The 18,366-nt window shown below is 48.1% G+C and overlaps 1 protein-coding gene across 1 annotated transcript in view; it reads right to left on the reverse strand.

The window, feature by feature from the left end:
- The window catches only part of PRPF40B (pre-mRNA processing factor 40B), a 289,560-nt gene that overhangs the window by 220,157 nt on the left and 51,037 nt on the right, over nt 1-18,366 (reverse strand). The window contains exons 3-6 of the mRNA XM_078685984.1: nt 14,328-14,410; nt 7,743-7,886; nt 1,766-1,834; nt 794-824 (exon numbers count right to left, since the gene is read on the reverse strand). Coding sequence (XP_078542110.1) covers nt 794-824; nt 1,766-1,834; nt 7,743-7,886; nt 14,328-14,345 — 262 coding nt within the window. The 5' untranslated portion in view covers nt 14,346-14,410. The remainder of the gene's footprint in view (nt 1-793; nt 825-1,765; nt 1,835-7,742; nt 7,887-14,327; nt 14,411-18,366) is intronic.

Consider the following 18,366-nt stretch of genomic DNA (forward strand, 5'->3'; position numbering starts at 1 on the left):
GATGTAGTAATCCACGATTTTTATCGAGATACTGCATTATTGCATAACACTATTCCGCTGTAATCTCTCTTACAGTTTCAAGTTTATTTTATTTGCATAGTTTGTTAAAACCATTGCAACACAAAAATATTTCATTACAGACAAATTTTTGTATATAAAAACTCCTTAGTTATAAAAGGTTAAAAATTATATTAAAGAGACTGTACAATAAAAATTCAGATATTAGAAGTCACTTATTTAGACACGTTATAACCAGAAATGCATGTCACGTTTGTTTACACCACGATAATTCATGGATATTTTCCTTTGTTTATAAATGCACAAGTAAATTTAAAAGTTAGATTTCAGCCAGTAATCTCTCTTACAGAGCAAACTACTGTGGTAATCTCTCTTACATAGCAAGAATCTAAAATGATCTCATATGCACTAAAATACTGTGGACATCATTTCATTTGTGCTTTATACTCAGCATTTTATCACGGCCCAACACTGTTTGGGGAACATACAGTATGGTACTGAGTGCTTGACCTGGTTTCATCAAAGTGAGAGGTTACAGACATGTTTGCAGTCCCACAGCTACCGAAATAGATGCTGAATGAATGAATGTTTGAAAGATAAGGATTTATATGAGCGAGCAAATGCCCCAAAGCGTCAAGGCAAACAGACCCTCAGAGTGAGAAACATCAAGTTAAAGCAAATAAATTGATATGTTCTGCTGTCATTGGCATCCATAGTATACAAATTTACTTGTAAAAGCATTGATCCTGACTTTGTACCAGAAGAAGATACATACCGTTTGTGGATTCCGACCCTGGTACAACTGCCTGCCAAGGAAATTAAGATCCATGAAGCACATGAAGATATTCCCAATACACAGACGTGAAAAAGCAGGGGTGTGGGGGGGGGGGGGGGGGCGGTGTTTCATTAAATAGGAGTAAAAAAATCAGTTAATCAGATCAACCTAGCTGGAAATACAATGATGGACCCAAATCATGTAGCCTCTGTGGTGCATTACAGCAGGACTTTATTCCCTAATATGCATCTGTCCAAGTTTATAACAACATCGACATTTATTGTCCCAAAAACTTTTTAACATTATGGGTATCCGTACCTGTAGATCTGCAATATTAAGATGTCTCGACCCGAATGACCCACAGCTTAATTGAAATCTGGCAACATTTCTACTTTAATGCGAAAAACTAGTAGGAAATAGACTGAATGGGAAAGCACAATAGCACTTTAAGTCAACTCTGCACTAAATGGACCCTGCACTATTTTTAAACTTATATACTTCCGGGATCTTAAAACCGTTTTTAATATGTATATTAAGTCAGTATAACTCACTAAGCTTTATTGGTATATTATGGTTTTATTTAATTCAAATAATAAAGATTAGATCTGAATCTGAAATCAGTTACTCATTTATACTTTAGTGGGCGAGCCACCTGCCAGGTGACTGGTTTCCACAGTTTTTCTCACTACCAAATAGGGGAAGGATCCACGAGTTTGGCAGGGCAGAAACACTGTCCATTGTGATGGTGCTCAGGACCTGCCAAGCTCTAAACACACCCCACTCCTCTCGTAAAACAGGAGTCCGAGGAGCTGACTCTATATCGAAAGAATCATGGGTGACTGGCTGTGGGGATGTACAGACTGGCTCATTCTGCCAGATGCTGCACTCACTCACATGTATGTACAAGAGTGAATGACAATGCTGGAGGAAACACTTGCCAGGGTAACCTACTGGAAAGACACAAATACTTACAGAAAGTGGTGCTGAGGGCAGGTTTGGCATCATCATCCCTGGCATGAGGGGTGGCACCATGTTCGACATCTGAAGAATGAAGAAAAGTACCAAATTCATCTGGCCTCTGCCACTGGGCAACAATCAGTACAGCCCAGGGCTGCGGTATCTAGCAGCACTTACAATCCAGGCCCCATCGACATATATATCAAATCCACGCCCCAGCAGCACGTCTTTATAATACAAGTCCCAGCAGCACTTTTATATCATCCAGGCTCAGCAGCACATCCATGTAGTACACACACCAGCAGCATCTGTATAATCCGGGCGTTTCCAGCACATATATTTCAGGCCCAAGGAGCACACTTCACAATCCAGGTCCAGGGAGCCCTTATAATGACTGTTAAATTCCAAGAGAGTGCTCTTTGATCGTGTTGTGCTGTTGGGGTGTCATGAAGAATGAATATGAATTCTCAGCTGCCAATCAAAGTTATCTGAAGGAGACTATTAGTTATAGATTCCTTACCTTAGAATTACCCCCAAGCCTCAGACTGGATCCAGAGAATTTTTCTTCAGCAGTACCCCTGCGTGTCGGTCGACTCCGCCTTCGTCGTTGACATCGTGCTTGCCGGAATGATGTCACGGTATCTACTTAGACGCCTCCCCTGTGCGCAGACGTCAGTTCTTTCTTTTTCCACGCCAGCCAGCAGGGATGTCCCATCAACGAATCGGCTTCAAACCCTGTGACTCCTGTCACAGAATGATGTTGGTCACGGACCCACACCTCGTGTGCCTCTGGTGTCTGGAGCAGGACACACGACCCGAAGTCGTGCTCCGACTGTCGGGCCATGAACCCGAAGTCTTGCAGGAGCAGTCCTGAAAGCTTCTGGAGGACCGGCAGTCGGTTCCACGCCGCTCGAGGTCCCCATCGCGTGGGAGGTCGCGGGACAAGTCACGGAGTCACCACCACCATTCATCGTCGAAGCCTTTGTCTTCGGGTAAGTCGAATTACAAGAAAAAGGAGAAGAAGCACCGCCGCTCTTCGCCTTCTCCCCGTCTATCGGCTAACACGACGCGGAAAGTCGTCGTCCTACGACTCCACCTGTGGACCAGCTGGGACAGCTCCGAGCTTCCCTCCCTTCCCGGGAACCAGAGCCTCCCCTGCCCAGTTTTGTGCATTTTACAAAGCTCTCCACTCTATCTTTGGGCAGCCTGACTCCACCAGAGCGCCTTCGGACACGCAGACTCAGCGGGGGCTCTAGGCCTTCGATGCCGGCAGCTCCGGCGCAGCAGGACCCCCAGGGATCCAGGCCTGGATCCGGGTCGGCGTCGGTCGACCTTACAACACCTCCCCTGGCGCTGATTCCTTTGACAACACCTCCGCCGCTTCCGGCGCCGGTTGTGTCCCTAGCCGGCATCGACCCTGGCCTCCCCCTTGACATGGACACAGAGCCGGACCGGCGTGGACCGATGCTGGTACGGGCGCCAGGGGGTTCTTTTGTAGCATTGTTTATCCCTGGCATTCCTTTTCACCCTGAGTGGCAGCCAGGAGAAGATGAGGAGGACTGGGGGGCTCTGTTGACCCTTTGGCAGATTAGCTAGAAGAGCAGGACTGGAGAGAGGAGTTGGGTGAAGCCAGTGGTCTTGATACATCCCCAGAACCTGGTATGCTTTCTCCCCTGACAGTGGCCATGGAGGAGGGAGCCTCCTATGATGTGGTGTTGCGTAGGTCAGCTGAGGCCTTGGGCCTTGAGCTTCCTACGGTGGCAGTCAGAACTAACCTCCTGACTGAGGTGCTTCAGCTAGCAGCAGCCTCTTCGGAGCCCCTGCCGCTTTCAATGAAGCCCTTAGAGACATCCTACTGGACACTTGCTCCAAGCCCAACACAGGGGCTCCTTTGGATAGGATGATTTCCAGACGCCACCACCAGGCTCTGGGCTACCCACTTTTCCTCCCCTAACACCCTACCCCTGAGAGCTTGGTGGTCCAAGCCTCAACCTCAAAAGGTGTGTTCCTACTGCTCCCCCACAAAGGGAATCCAGTCCACCAGTGCCCCCTCTGCAGCAGGCTCCAAACCTTCCTAGTCTGACATTTCAGGGCCACCTGTTGCCAGTGGGCGGCAGGCTCCGCCATCACCTCCCACACTGCCACAACATCACGTTGGACAAGTGGGTTTTGCAAATAGTCCGAATGGGCTACTCCCTCCCCTTCAAGACTACCCCTCCCTCCATGACACCAACACTCCATCACATGTTGGAGGATCCCTTGACCCTTCTCCGTCAGGAAGTTGCGGCTCTCTTGGCCAAGGAAGCCATTGAGCGAGTTTCTGTGTCAGAAGTAAGTTGTGGTTGTTATTCTCACTACTTCCGGTGCCCAAGAAGGACAAAAGCCTGCGTCCTATCTTGGATCTCAGGGACGTCAACCGCTTCCTCTGGAAGGAGGAGTTCAAAATGTTGACATTGGCTCAGGTCTTCTCTGCCCTCGACCCTGGAGCCTGGATAGTAGTGTTGGACTTGCAGGACGCTTATTTTCACATCCCTGTCCTGCCAGCCCACGGGCGTTACCTACGGTTCATGGTAGGCCACAAGCATTTTCAGTTTACCGTGCTCCCCTGTGGCCTTACCAACGTTCACAAAAGTGATGGCGGTGGTCGCAGCTCATCTGAGCAGATCAGGGGTTCCAGTCTTCCCTTGTTCGCTCCAGGCATTCGTTTCCCACCTCCAGACTACGGCGGACCTCCTGCACTCGCTGGAGTTCACTATCAACGTGCTAAAGTCACACCTGATTTCCTCTCAGAAGCTCCTTTTCATCGGAGCAGTTCTGGATACAGAGCAGTTTTGGGCCTATTCTCCTGAGCAGCGAATCAGGGCTATGATACAGATGTTTCAGCCTCTATCCTGGGTTTCTGTGAGGATGACACTGAGGCTGCTGGGCCTCATGGCCTCCTGCATCCTGCTGGTGTACTATGCTGGGTGGCATATGCATGCTTTGCAGTGGGACCTAAAGTTCCAGTGGGCGCAGCATCAGGGAATCTTTCCGATGTTGTCCAAATCTCGGAGGGCGCTGCACACCAATTGCAGTGGTGGCTAACGAACCAGGATTGGGTCGACGGCAGATCTCTCTCTCTTCCCCAACCAGACTTCACAGTGGTAACAGATGTGCTACTTCTGGGATGGGGCGGCCTCATGGGAGAGGCAGAGATCAGAGGCCTCTGGTCCCCGGCGGAGTCCGGGCTCCACATCAACTTGCTGGAGCTCCGGGCGATCCATCTTGCACTGAAAGCATTCCTTCCTTCTGTCAAAGGGAGAGTAGTGCAGGTGTTCACAGACAGGGAAACATCGTTTAGAACGCGGTCGTTACATCGCGATGCCATTACATCGCGGTTTTTAGAACGCAAGTCGTTACTACGGCTTGCGCTGGATGGCGCTCTAGGACAAGGAATAGTATAATTTACTACCCAACCCCTTCCCTACTGTATGTAGACTGGAGTTGGAATAGTAAATTATACTACTCCTAAGTCCAGCGCCCTCCAACGCAAGTCATTGTAACGACTTGCGTTGTACAAATCGCGATGTAATGGCATGCGATGTATTAGCATGCGTTGTAATGTCATACAACCTCACAGACAACACCACCACCATGTGGTACTGCAACAAACAGGGTGGGGTTGGGTCGTGGACCCTATGTAAAGAGGCTCTCCACCTCTGGGAGTGACTGGAACATCAGGGCATGTCCCTGGTGGTTCAACACTTGGCAGGTTCCCTGAACCCCAGGGCCAACGAACTCAGCCACCGGTGCATGATGGATCACAAATGGCGTCTTCACTTGGAGGTGGTGCAAGGTCTCTTTCAGCAGTCGGGAGAGCCTTGGTTAGATCTGTTTGCCACCAAAGAGAACGTGCAATGTCAGCAGTTCTGCACGTTGAAATTTCCAAGGCAGTACATGCTCTGCAACGCTTTTCGTCGCAAGTGGAATTGCGGTATTCTATACGCCTTTCCACATATACCACTTCTGCCCAGAGTGCTGAAGAAGATCAAGTGTGACCGGGCCAGTCATTCTTGTGGCTCTGGATTGGGCCGGAAGAGTCTGGTATCCCAAGCTCTTGAACATGGCCATCGATCCTCCGACCAGACTGCCTCTTCGGGAGGATCTTCTGTTGCAGCAGCAGGGGACGGTCCGCCACCCAAACCTGTCCAGCCTCCACCTCCTTGCGTGGGGATTGAGCGGCAACAGTTAACAGTTCATGACCTTCCTCCCAAAGTCTGCAATGTCATCATGGCAGATAGGCGTCCCTCCACTAAAACTGTATACGCCTGTAGGTGGAACACATTTGTGGCATGGTGCACAGAAAAGGCTGTGGATCTCCTTTCTGCCCCTCTTTCAGAGGTTCTGGTTGTCATCACCTCTGCTCGCAGGGTGAGTGAGCTTCAGGCTCTTTCTTCTAAACCTCCTTTCCTTGCTGTTCATCTGGACAAGGTTGTCCTTCGAACTCTACCTTTTTTTCTTCCCAAAGTGGTTACCTCTTTCCACATAGGACAGACCATCAGTTTGCCCACCTTCTTCCCGCCCCGCATCCTTCTAAAGCGGAGGAAAGACTCCACCGTCTGGGTCCAAAACGTGTGCTATCTTTTTATCTGGATTGCACAAAACAATTCTGGGGGTATGATCAACTCGTTGTTGGCTATGTTGGTGCCAAGAAAGGTCAGGTCATGCAAAAGCGATTATCTCTCGATGGATTGACCTTTGCATTAAAAATTGCTATTCCTTGGTGAAAAAGGAGCTTCCGGTAGGACTGTGCGCTCATTCCACCAAGGCGACGGCAGCCACTACTGCTTTGGGACGTGGGGTCCCTCTCAGTGACATCTGCCAGGCAGCCACGCGGGCATCACTGCACACGTTCACTAAGCATTACTGCCTGGATACTCGAGCCCGGAGAGACGGCTTCTTTGGCCGTTCACTTCTCCAGGAACTTGTGTGAACTTGGTTCGCAGACCCACTTCCAGGGTGGGTATTGATGGGGTATCTATTCTAAGGTAAGGAATCTATAACTAATAGTCTCTTTTAGATGAACAAGTTACTTACCTTTGGTAATGAAATATCTGTAAGAGACATAAATTAGTTATAGATTCCTTACCGCCCAACCCATCCTCCCCGTTCTGCTTACTGACTTCTAGAGTAAGGGACTCCCTTTCAGGGCCCTAGTTTTGTGCACCAGTGGTCAGTGTCTTGCATGGCTCTGCACATCTGGAGTGGAATGTCGCAAAAAGAACTGACATCAGCGAGCAGGGGCGGCATGTAAGTAGATAACGTGACGTCATTCCGACGATCACAACGCCAACGACAAACGCAGAGTCGACCAACGGCACCTACTGACGTGCAGCGGTACTGCTGAAGAAAAAATCTCTGGATCCAGTCTGACACCTGGGGGTAATTCTAAGGTAAGGAATCTATAACGAATATATGTCTCTTACAGATATATTGTTACCAAAGGTAAGTAACTGGTTTTTATAGCTGAGAAAATAAATTTTGAGGTAACAAGGATTCAAAGCAAGCTGTTTTCCGCTTTCTGCCTTCCAAAATGCACTAACAATCGATCTTATTACATCTCTTGTGCCACACAAACCACAGTTATCTCCGCCTGTCACAAAAGAGGATGTAGGGGCCCTATCCTGTCAACAAAAATGTAATTCCCACCTGCCCCTTCAAACGTTTTTTTTTCTGCCACATATGCATGGCCTATGCCTGACTCTAGCAAACGCTATATAAGTGCAAACCGTTTTCCCTTCTCTATCCCTCCACTATCCTTTCCAATCCAAATAACTGATTAACATGTCCACCACTCACATTACTTTCATGTTTTCACTATACTAATTCACCACTAATCCTTTATGGGCTCTGGAGTAGCGTGCAACTTGCCGAAAAAGCACTTCAACGCCTCGCCAGGGGCAGTAAGTGCTATATAAATGCAATTACAATACAAGGCAATGCAATACAATACCTGTCCTAAAGGAGGTGGTCCTGCCATGGGTGGAATCAGAGGAGGCAGCATACCAGGTGGCACAGGAGGCATTACTGGAGGCCTCTGGCCTAAATGCGGCATTCTGATGGGCGGAAAGTGAGGAGGCATTCCTGGAGGAGGGATCTGCAACAGAAGCAGGAGACACACAGAGGTGAGAAACGATAATGAGACAAAGAAACGAACATGCAGTTACATATAGAGTACGCCATCTATGTAACCGTAATATTAAGATCAATGGGGTGGACCCTGTATCCTTCGGAACCTGGGTAATAGTGCTCTAAATTACAAATGGCTCCATTGGGTAGAACCAAAAGTTTTCTTTTATGAACAAAGTACTTTTTAAGAAGATTACAGATGATAATTCAATTACCTTGAACTGCACACAACAAGGATCAAAACTGATAATCATTCATTTTCCTGTCCTTGTCCCAGTTAGACGGAGGCTACGAAAGCTATCGCGGTGAGTGTCCTACCATTGGAAACTGACTCGACATGCCGCTTCTTAACAAAAACAACTCATTAATCGTTTCCCCATGCTCCCTCAGAAAACTGCCATAGGTGTAGGCAGTTCTTCGGAAGGTTGATTCATTCTTCCAATACACGTGACTCATTTATTCTTTTCTGCGGGTGCAGCACGGTGAATCGGTACGGGTGCCCTGCGATTCCCAGTTACAGCGAGATACACCATTCTTTAGGGTAAGCACTTTTATTCCCGCACAATCATCACAGAGCACTGGTGCATGGCTGGATCTTGATGGTTACCCACATCGTTTTCCCACAGATTGTCCATACGGTGGGACAGAGATATACTCGAGCAAGGGAACATCCTGTTGCTTATACACAAGATATATTGGATCTATGGAGGCCTGGACCTTATTGATATCATATGATTGAAATTCAATAGTGAGTGCTTGTGCTCTAAGGTCCCGATGATAACACTGCTATTATAATCAGAATTGGTGATTGTTATATATTATTCACCCACAGACCAACTATAACGATTTTCTTGATTTGGAGTTACTTTTCCGTTACAATGCTCCTACCCTAATTGGAGGAGTAGACTCAGTTTCAATTTTGGAATACTGGGGTGAGTGATTTACTAGGTAATTGAGCATGCCCTATTTCATAATATCATATAACATGCACATGCAATTCTAATACTCATTCTTCTTTTCTTTTGGGTGTATAGGCTGACACTAGGTTTTAATTTGTCCTGAGGAATACCCTATTTGATGATACTATAAGCACACTGTCACCTGGGTCGAAACATCAGCGCAAAATTCTCTCATGTCCTGAATCTCTGTAACCATATAATTTAGAGACATTGTGGGTTACTGTTGAAATTCAAAAGGGGACAGAGGCGTTTTATAGTTGTGATGTTGTCTTGTCTTTTATGAATTTGATGGTTTATTTCACTTTTTGTCACATCAGTCACTATTTTTGTGTCATTGTCATTACGTTATTATTTGTTGTACTATATTTGTCAGCCCATTTAAATATTTAAAAAATCCCCAAAATTATTTTGATATATAAAAATTTATTGAATTTTTCCTTTTTTAGGTCCGTTATTTCTTGAGTCCGTTTTTTTACATATTCAATAGTAGTCTCAACTCCCAATATCATCCAATGTCTTGAACAGTTGTTGACCACACAACTGAATCCCTCTCTGAACTTAGGTTACCTAAAAAAGGAAATAATCGATGATCAAACCTTGACTAATGCAAAGGCAGCATTGGAACGTATGGAAAAAACTGCTTCTGAATTCAATACCATCACACTAACGAGGAAGTTGGACAAGCTAACTAGAGACATCAGAGCGTACGAAAATAAAATAACATATCCCTACCTGTCTGACTACTACTACGAGCAAGAAAGCCAGGGCTATTTCACGAATAGAGGTAGACAAGGGCCCAGACGTTTCGCAACCATCTCGGATTACAGGAGCAAAATTGGGGCAGATCGAGAGGGTGGAATCGGGGCCGCAACACACAAAGGGGCAGCACAAGAGTGAGATTCTACCCGGAGGAAACTCACGGAGAGATTCAAACTCGAAGGCAGACCTACAGATGGTAGCTTAATTACAAGAGCCCACACAAATTGAGATAAATGAAGAGGCATTGAACAATGGGCAGTCTGACCCCACTGTTAATCTGTCTACTTACACCCTGACTGATTCTAAAATAAAAAATGTTGTCTAAAGGGCTCTCGTTTGTTCCGACAACTCCACCAAATTCATTTAATGTTAAGGCAGAGTTACAGCAATTTTTCAGAAAAATCAGAATGAAATACTATTTCCATAAAAATCCACAGATTGTAACACATAATGCAGCAACACACTTTAGAACCCCCTCAAGTTTCACGCCGGCTGCACATCCAGTATCCTATAAAATCTTGGCATATGAACAGATAGTCATGAAAGAGATTATGGACATGATAGAAAACAGAGACTATATTATCTATAACATCACGAAGGCAGAAATAGATAACTTACAGACTCTAAGAGGTAATCAGGATATTGTAATAAAGGCAGCGGACAAAGGGGGAGCAATATACTGAGGACCATGTCAAAGAGATTAAACAACCATTGAGTGTCCAGGAAAATTACCTGAAGATCAGTAAGAATCCCACAGAAGACATCCGAAAATTGATCCGTAACCTGACACAAACATGCCTCAAAGAAGGCTTTTTGACTGAACATGAATATGGCTTCCTCAACAAAAAAGACCCCCGGATAACCGCAATATGTACACTTCCAAAGATACAAAAAGACTTTCAACGTCCTCCCGGAAGACCGATTGTGTCGGGATGCTGTTCAATTTTGGAACCCCTTAACCAATATATTGATGCATTCTTAAAACGAATGGTAACAGAAACCAGATCATACTTTAGGGGCACCATGCATGTCATACAATTAACAGAAGATCAAACATTTGACACAGAGAAGCAGTTCTTATCACACTCGACGTGGCTTCTCTGTACACTAGCATCCCCCAAAAAGAGGCACTTGATGAAACACACAAAGTTCTGCTCAAAAGGGAAAGCCCTTGTTGGTTTCTGACAGAATTTTTGATAACGCTTTTAGACATTGCTATGAGTAAGAATAAATTCTTATTCCAAAATGAGTATTACATCCAATGTAAGGCCGTAGCTACGGGCTTTGCCCCAAGCCTAGCCAATCTCTTAATGGACAACTATGAAGATGAATACATCTATAGCCATGATAACCCTTTCCTTTACAATATCACGTTATGGAAACGATATATAGATTATGTCCTTATGATCTGGATGGGTGACGCATTGGGCTCATTGACTTGTCAGTGTGCTTTCAAGTGGAGTAGGTGAAGCTTGACTCTTCAGCCAAGAGGACCAGGAAGTGTCGACGATGACTAGGAGCTGGATTCGAGCTGTCCCACAAAGGATGTCAAGTGCTGCAGCATCAGAATCTGGATTGGACCCAACAAGCCTTGGCAACAGCAACCCACGCAAGAAGACAAGATTGGCTTTGGTGCAGACCAGCAAGGACTGAGGGACTCAACCTGTGGAGGGGAGTCGGGGCATGTCAGGAGCATCCCGGAAAGCCCAAGAAACAAAGGATTGTCCTTCATGGGGATCCACTAGCCAACGGACTAGAGATCACGAAGGAGCCTCGAGCTGCCGTGAAGAAAGTGGGCTCACAGCACACTCGTGGAGTGCAGGCCTCTCAGCTTCAGTGCAAAAGGTGCTTGGGGCAAGGGCAACAAATAGCCCAATGCACAACTTCGGGAAATTTCGGGAAGTAGGTGCAGCTGCAAACTTGCAGGATGTCCAGGAGTTCCGGTTCCACGTCTCTCACGTCAGCTACAGGTCTCAGCTCTGCTGGGGACTCGTGTCAGCCTCAGAGATGTCTGGAAGTTCATGTCCTGAGTCGCAGATTCTTCGGGATCCTGCGGGAGCCTCGAAAATGCAGACCAGCAAGATGCTCTTAGGTGCCTGTTTGAACAGGGGGTGGGGGTCACTCCTTGACCCCAAATGGAGATTTCTTCCATCTTCCAGTTGATATGGAATGTCGAAGGTCCAGAATTTCATCTTCAGAGTTTCGTCCAGGGTAATCTAAAGTCCTAAGGACTGGGTTCCTATACTTATACTAAGTTTAGGGGAGGGACTAACTCTAAGGTCCCACCTATGGGAGGACCTGGGGAGGGGGTGGTTACACCCCTTCCCTTTGTCCAGTTTGGCATCAGAGCGGGCGCTGAGTGCCCCAGCAACTGGTTGAACTAGGAAATGCATGGAGAACCTTGTGTGCCCCAGGCAGTGTCTGAAAAGCATTCACTGAATGCAACCCACCCTGCCCCAAACACTAAAGCTTGTCTGGGGAGGTGCTGGCACCTCTGGACAGGAAACCTATTGTCCTGCCCTCCCCTGATTAGCAGGGCCACAGCCAAGACTAAAGTCGAAAAACCAGTGAAACACAGCAAAAAGTGGGGGTAACAATAGGAAGCAGACCCTACTCTCCTACAATGTATACTCTCTGAAGAATTTTTTGTTGCACTAATCGAAAGCATAGTCGCACAGCTACCTCTCGGCGTGAAGCCAAGGCTTCTACCCAGTCTTTGTCCTGCAGGTCCTTCAAATCTGTTCCCCAGCATTTTCGAAGTTGGGTGAGAGTGTCAAGGGAGTTATTGATGAGTTTTCAGCATGTGAGTGAGATCGCTTTAGTAGGGAGATAATCCTCCAGCAGTCTATCCTCCAGTGGGGACGATTCCGGTAGGGCTTCGTCTGGGGGAAGTACTGCCTGAAGGGCTTGTCAGATTGGAAAATACTGGAAGGCCAATGTGGGGGCTAATACGTATTTTTTTTTTAAGTCTGAAAATGGAATCACCCCTCTGGTTGTACATGTGTTTCCCACTGTGGAGATACCTATTAGGGTCCACCTTTTGAAACCTTGTCTATTTGGCATTGTGCCTAGAAGTTCAGCGTCCCATAAAAGCATGGCTCGTGTAATCCTCTTTTCCCTCCCCGATTTTCAACCGGGTGAGTGCCAAAGGTGACTGTTAGGGCTGTTGGTCCCTCTAGATATAAATGACGTGGATCAGTGTACAGAGTTCAACAGTATCGTCCTGGTTGGAGAACCAGGTGGTCCATTATAGGTGGGTTGCTCTCTGGGCTGGTGGGCCCAACGATTGACGGTTGTTAGTTGAGCTGCTGTATCATATAATTGAAGATCAGGTAGGGCTATCCCACGTCATACCACCCTAAGTCAATTTTGTCAAGGCAATATGTGGCAGAGCATCCATCCCAAAGCAGGGTCCAAATTTCACTATTGATTGCTTGATTGCTTTAAAGTATGTGTCAGGCACTGGGAAGGGGGAAATCTGCAATACATATAGAAAACGGGGCAGCGCCATCATCTTGAATAGCGCTGCCCTTCCCAGTAAAGAAAGGGGAAGAGATCTCCAGCATCACACGTCACTTTTTAGGCGAGCCAAGAGACCCGTCAGATTTTTGGCTCTAAATATCTTGGGGTCAGTATTAACGTGGATGCCAGAGTATTGAAAACTCTCTGTAACTACACAGGCTTCACATCCAGATGGAAGGCGGGGCGCCGGGCCTTGGATGATAAACATCACCGACTTGGAGCAGTTAATTAGGTAGCTAGAGTTTTCCCCAAAGATCGAAAAAATACTCATTGGCCTGGGAATGGAAGACCTGGGGGAGGTGATATAAAGGAGAATGTCATCGGCATACAGTGATATTCTGTCATCCCAGTCCTCCGTCAACCCAAGCTCCAAATCAGGGGGTCTCCTACACTTATATTCCTACTCATTATAGTGCTATACTGGTGACTGTGACTGCTTTACCTTTTATCTGATGTGGAACAGACAAGTATTTTAGTAGTGCACCCCTCCTACTTCGCATGAGCTTTATTGCATGACAATAATATTGCATCCACTACATGCAAGGTAGGTATAGCTATGGATAATAGGCGATCACAATAGTTACTAGGTTTAGGTAGACAACATACAGATACAAATAATAAGGATATGCTTACCATGTCAATGTAGTTGTATGGTATGTACCAAATGCATTATAAATGTAGGTTGAAATTAGTGGCTATGATTGAGTTAAAATGCAAAAAGAACAATTGATGGACGGAATGCTTAACAATGTTAAACACTCACCCCCAGTACAGAAATCTGGACCTCAATCAATCATTTATTTGCTCACCACACCACCCCACTTTGGGCATAAATCCATCGTTTTTTTTGCTGACCACGCCACCGTAGTTTGGACTCAGCCATATGCAAATCAGTCTTCACCATATAATACAGTGCCACTCAGCCACTGTGGCATCTTTAGCAGGTGGTATGGGCTTTGAAAGTGACCTACCACCAAGATATTTCACCCCCTGTATGTGACTGGCTCCAAAAAATGTTATTTCCACTTTGCAGCACTGACTATGTAACAGACATGTAGGCCTCTGCGTCTCTTACACATGCACTATCTTTTCCAAGCTGCTCAATAGCTCAACAGTGACTCAACTGGCTGGGTGTGCAGTCAATAAAATATAAATGTATAAATACTCACAAACGGAGGTGGCATCATGGGTGGCAGGCTGCAGAGGCTCACAGAGCGCAGAGGAGATAGGAGGTCGGACGCTAGGTTTTCAACTAGACAAAGATGGAAAAAAGACTTATGAAGATTGCATACATCAAAGAGGAAATCAACCTTGATGTCTGTACTTATTGTTCAAGTCAACCACAGCAGTAAAGCTCTGCCTTGCATCAAACTGCATAAGGTAGCTCTAACATCCCAAGTATATATTGTGCGTGTTTTTTATGTGGACTGTTTGGTACATGCATTATGTGTATACGTAAATCAGATTATAGGGCTTCCAAATTCCTTTTTGAAAGCCCCTGCCTAGTTTCTGTGCACAAGCTAGAGGTGAGGTTGTTTCCTGGGACAGTGGAAGTGATTTGCTGACATTCCTCAAGCTGTAGACTGGAGACTTTTAGACACCTAAGTGGGGGCAGAGGAGACACGTCTCCTTTAGAAATTCAATTAGGTCCTTTAGCTGAGAGGGGCTGCTGATTGGTGAACCTGTAGTACCGATTTTGGTACATGGCTCCCAACTCATCCTTGCCTGATTGACAAGACAACTACCACCAGAACCAACTTGAAAAACTGCATATCCACGGTAGCAGACTGGATGTGAACTAACTGCCTGAAGCTCAGTTCCTACAAGATGGAAGTACTGGTCTTCTGCAACAATACCTCCCCATGGAACTTCATTTGGTGGCTGTCTGGGAAAGGAGCAACACCCACACCCAGACTACGCAAGAAATCTAGGGATCATCCTAGCCGACAAGCTCAACATGACGGTGTGCACCTCCTGCTTCCACATCCTATTTCATGCTGTGAAAGATCTTCAAATAGTTGCCTCAGAACACCAGATAGACCGTCACGCAAGCCCTCACCACTAGCAGGTTGAACTACTGCAACACTCTCTATGCTGTATTCTTGAAATAAGTCCTACACAGACTCCACACCATCCAGAACACCTCTGCATGACTCGTACTTGATCTTCCACACCGCACTCAGGAAGCCTCACTGGCTCCTCATTCACAAGTGCAGCCAATTCAAACTTCTCACGCATCTGTACAAAGCCTTACACAACGCTGGACCAGAATACCTGAACAGCTGCCAACACATTCACCAACCCGCCAGACACCTATGCTCTGCCTCACTCACTTGCAAACACTCCCCACATTCACAAAAGCAAAACTAGAGGTTGCTTATTCTACTACATCGCACCCAAAACATGAGTAACCTCCTTTAACACATTGTTATGTTCCCGGGTTAGGCCCCTGTAGCGAAGCTGCTCATTTCTTACATTGTCCTACTTTTCATAATAACATTTCTGCAGTGAGCTTTTGTACATATTTGCATGCACGACAATGTTTAGTTAGTTAAACATCGAGCTTTGCACAACATTATCACGATGACTCAAACATCATGTACAAGACCTCTTTACTAAGTATGTACAAATGTCGTTCTATCTTCATCCACGGGGTGATAGAGCTATCTACATATCCATAACATTGCTAATCTACAATGTACATCGCAAGGCTGCTTTCTATTATTAATAATGAGCATCACAATAGATTAGCAGAGGAGGTACTTCAGCTGACACCGAGGGTCCATGCATGCTGAGACTTCACCATGCAGTGTCTAACATCTCTGTGAAGTGGTGTCTAGTTTGTGACCAAGATGGGCTCCTACATTCTCTCTCACCAGTTAATGGGGTTGGCTTGTCCCTAGGAGGGATTCTTGGCTTCACACCTACACATACTCTAGGTCATGGGTACTCACAAACTTTCTCTCGGGGGCCAAATTTACAGTGTAGTTTGTGTCCGAGGGCCACACCGGTGGGGGCAGGGTCAGTGGGGGAGCGGGTGGGGCTAGAACACCAAAAAAAACTGTGACCATGAGGTTGAACACAGGTCCCTGCAGCAGACACCTTCGTTCACAGCCACCAGACCCGGCATACACACATCTCTCTCTCTCTCTCTCTCTCTCTCTCTCTCTCTCTCTCTCTCTCTCTCTCCCCCCTCTCTCCCCCTCGCTCCCTCCATCTCTCCCTATTTCTCCCTCTGTCTCACTCAGACTGTCTCACTCCCTCTCTCTCTCTCTCTCTCTCTGTCTCTCTCTCTCTCTCTGTCTCCCTCTCTCCCTGTCTCCCTTACTCTCTGTCTCCCTCTCTCTCTGTCTCCCTCTCTCTCCTTCCCTCTCAGTCTCCCTTACTCTGTCACCCTCCTCACTGTCGCCCTCCTCCCGCTGTCGCCCTCCTCCCTCTGTCGCCCTCCTCCCTCAGTCGCCCTCCTCCCTCTGTCGCCCTCCCCTCCCTCTGTCTGTCACCCTCCTCCCTCCCTCTGTCACCCTCCTCCCTCCCTCCTCCTTCCCTCTGTCTGTCACCCTCCCCCTCCGTCTGTCACCCTCCTCCCTCCCTCCTCCCTCCCTCTGTCTGTCACCCTCTGTCTCCCTTCTCCCTCCCTCCTCCCTCCCTCGGTCTGTCACCCTCTGTCTTCCTCCTCCCTCCCTCCCTCTGTCTGTCACCCTCTGTCTCTCTCCCTGTCTCTGTTTCCCTCCCTCTCCCTTTCTCTGTCTCCCTCCCTCTCCCTTTCTCTTTGTCCCCCTTCCCTTTCTCTGTCTCCCTCCCTCTCCCTTTCTCTGTCTCCCTCCCTCTCCCTCTCTTTGTCTCCCTCTGTCTGTCTCCCTCTGTTTTCCTCCCTCTCCCTTTCTTTGTATCCCTCTGTCTCCCTCCCTTTGTCTCCCTCTGTCTGTCTCCCTCTGTCTGTTTCCCTCTCTTTGTCTCGGTCTTCCTCTCGTTGTCTCCCTTCCTCTATCTACCTCCTGCCTCTGTCTCCCTCCTTCCTTTGTCTCCCTCCTCCCTCTGTCTCCCTCCTCCCTCTGCCTCCCTCCTCCCTCTGTCTGTCGCCCTCTCTCTGTCTCCCATCTGTCTGTCTGTCTCCCTCTGTCACCTTCTCCCTCCCTCTGTTTGTCTCCCTCTGTCTGCCTCCCTCTGTCTGTCTCCCTCCCTCTCCCTTTCTCTGTCTCCCTTTCTCTGTCTCCCTCTCTCTGTATCCCTTTCCCTCCCTCGCTCTCCCTCCCTTTCCCTCCCTTGCTCACCCTCTGTCTGTCACCCTCTCCCTGTCTCCATCTGTCTGTCTCCCTTCTCTGTCTCCCTCTCTCTGTATCCCTTTCCCTCCCTCCCTCGCTCTCCCTCTCCCTCCCTTTCCCTCCCTCCCTCGCTCTCCCTCCCTCATCCTCCCTTTCCCTCCCTCGCTCTCCCTCCCTCCCTGTCTCCCTCCCTCTACCTCCCTCCCTTGCTCTCCCTCTGTCTGCCTCCCTTTCCCTCCCTCCTTTCCCTCCCTCCCTTCCTCTCCCTCTGTCTGGCTCCCTTTCCCTCCCTCCCTCGCTCTCCCTCGCTCTCCCTCCCTCCCCCTCCCTCTCCCTCCCTCTCCCTCCCTCTCCCTCCCTCCCTCCCCACCCTCCCTTTCACTCCCTCCCTCGCTCTGCCTGTTTGCCTCTGTCTCCCTCCCTTTCCCTCCCTCCCTCGCTCTCCCTGTATCTGCCTCCCTTTCCCTACTTCCTTTGTCTCCCTCCCTCTGTCTGCCTCCCTTTCTCTCCCTCGCTCTCCCTCCCTCTCCCTCCCTTGCTCTCCCTCTCCCTCCCTGTCTCCCTCCCTTTCCCTCCCTACTTCACTCTCCCTCTGTCTGCCTCCCTTTCCCTTCCTCCCTGGCTCTTCCTCCCTCTCCCTCCCTTTCCTTCCCTCCCTAGCTCTCCCTCTGTCTGCCTCCCTTTCCTTCCATCCTTTCCCTCCCTCGCTCTCCCTCTGTCTGCCTCCCTTTCCCTCCCTCCCTCGCTCTCCCTCCCTCTACCTTCCTCCCTCGCTCTCTCTCTGTCTGCCTCCCTTTCCCTCCCTCCTTTCCCTCCCTCCCTTGCTCTCCCTCTGCCTGCCTCCCTTTCCCTCCCTCCCTCTCCCTTGCTCTCCCTCCCGTTCCCTCCCTCGCTCTCCCACTCCCTCACTTGTCCCTCCCTCCGTCTCCCTCCCTCTACCTCCCTC

Source organism: Lissotriton helveticus, chromosome 1_1 (assembly GCF_964261635.1).
Source record: "Lissotriton helveticus chromosome 1_1, aLisHel1.1, whole genome shotgun sequence".
Taxonomy (NCBI): Eukaryota; Metazoa; Chordata; class Amphibia; order Caudata; family Salamandridae; genus Lissotriton; species Lissotriton helveticus.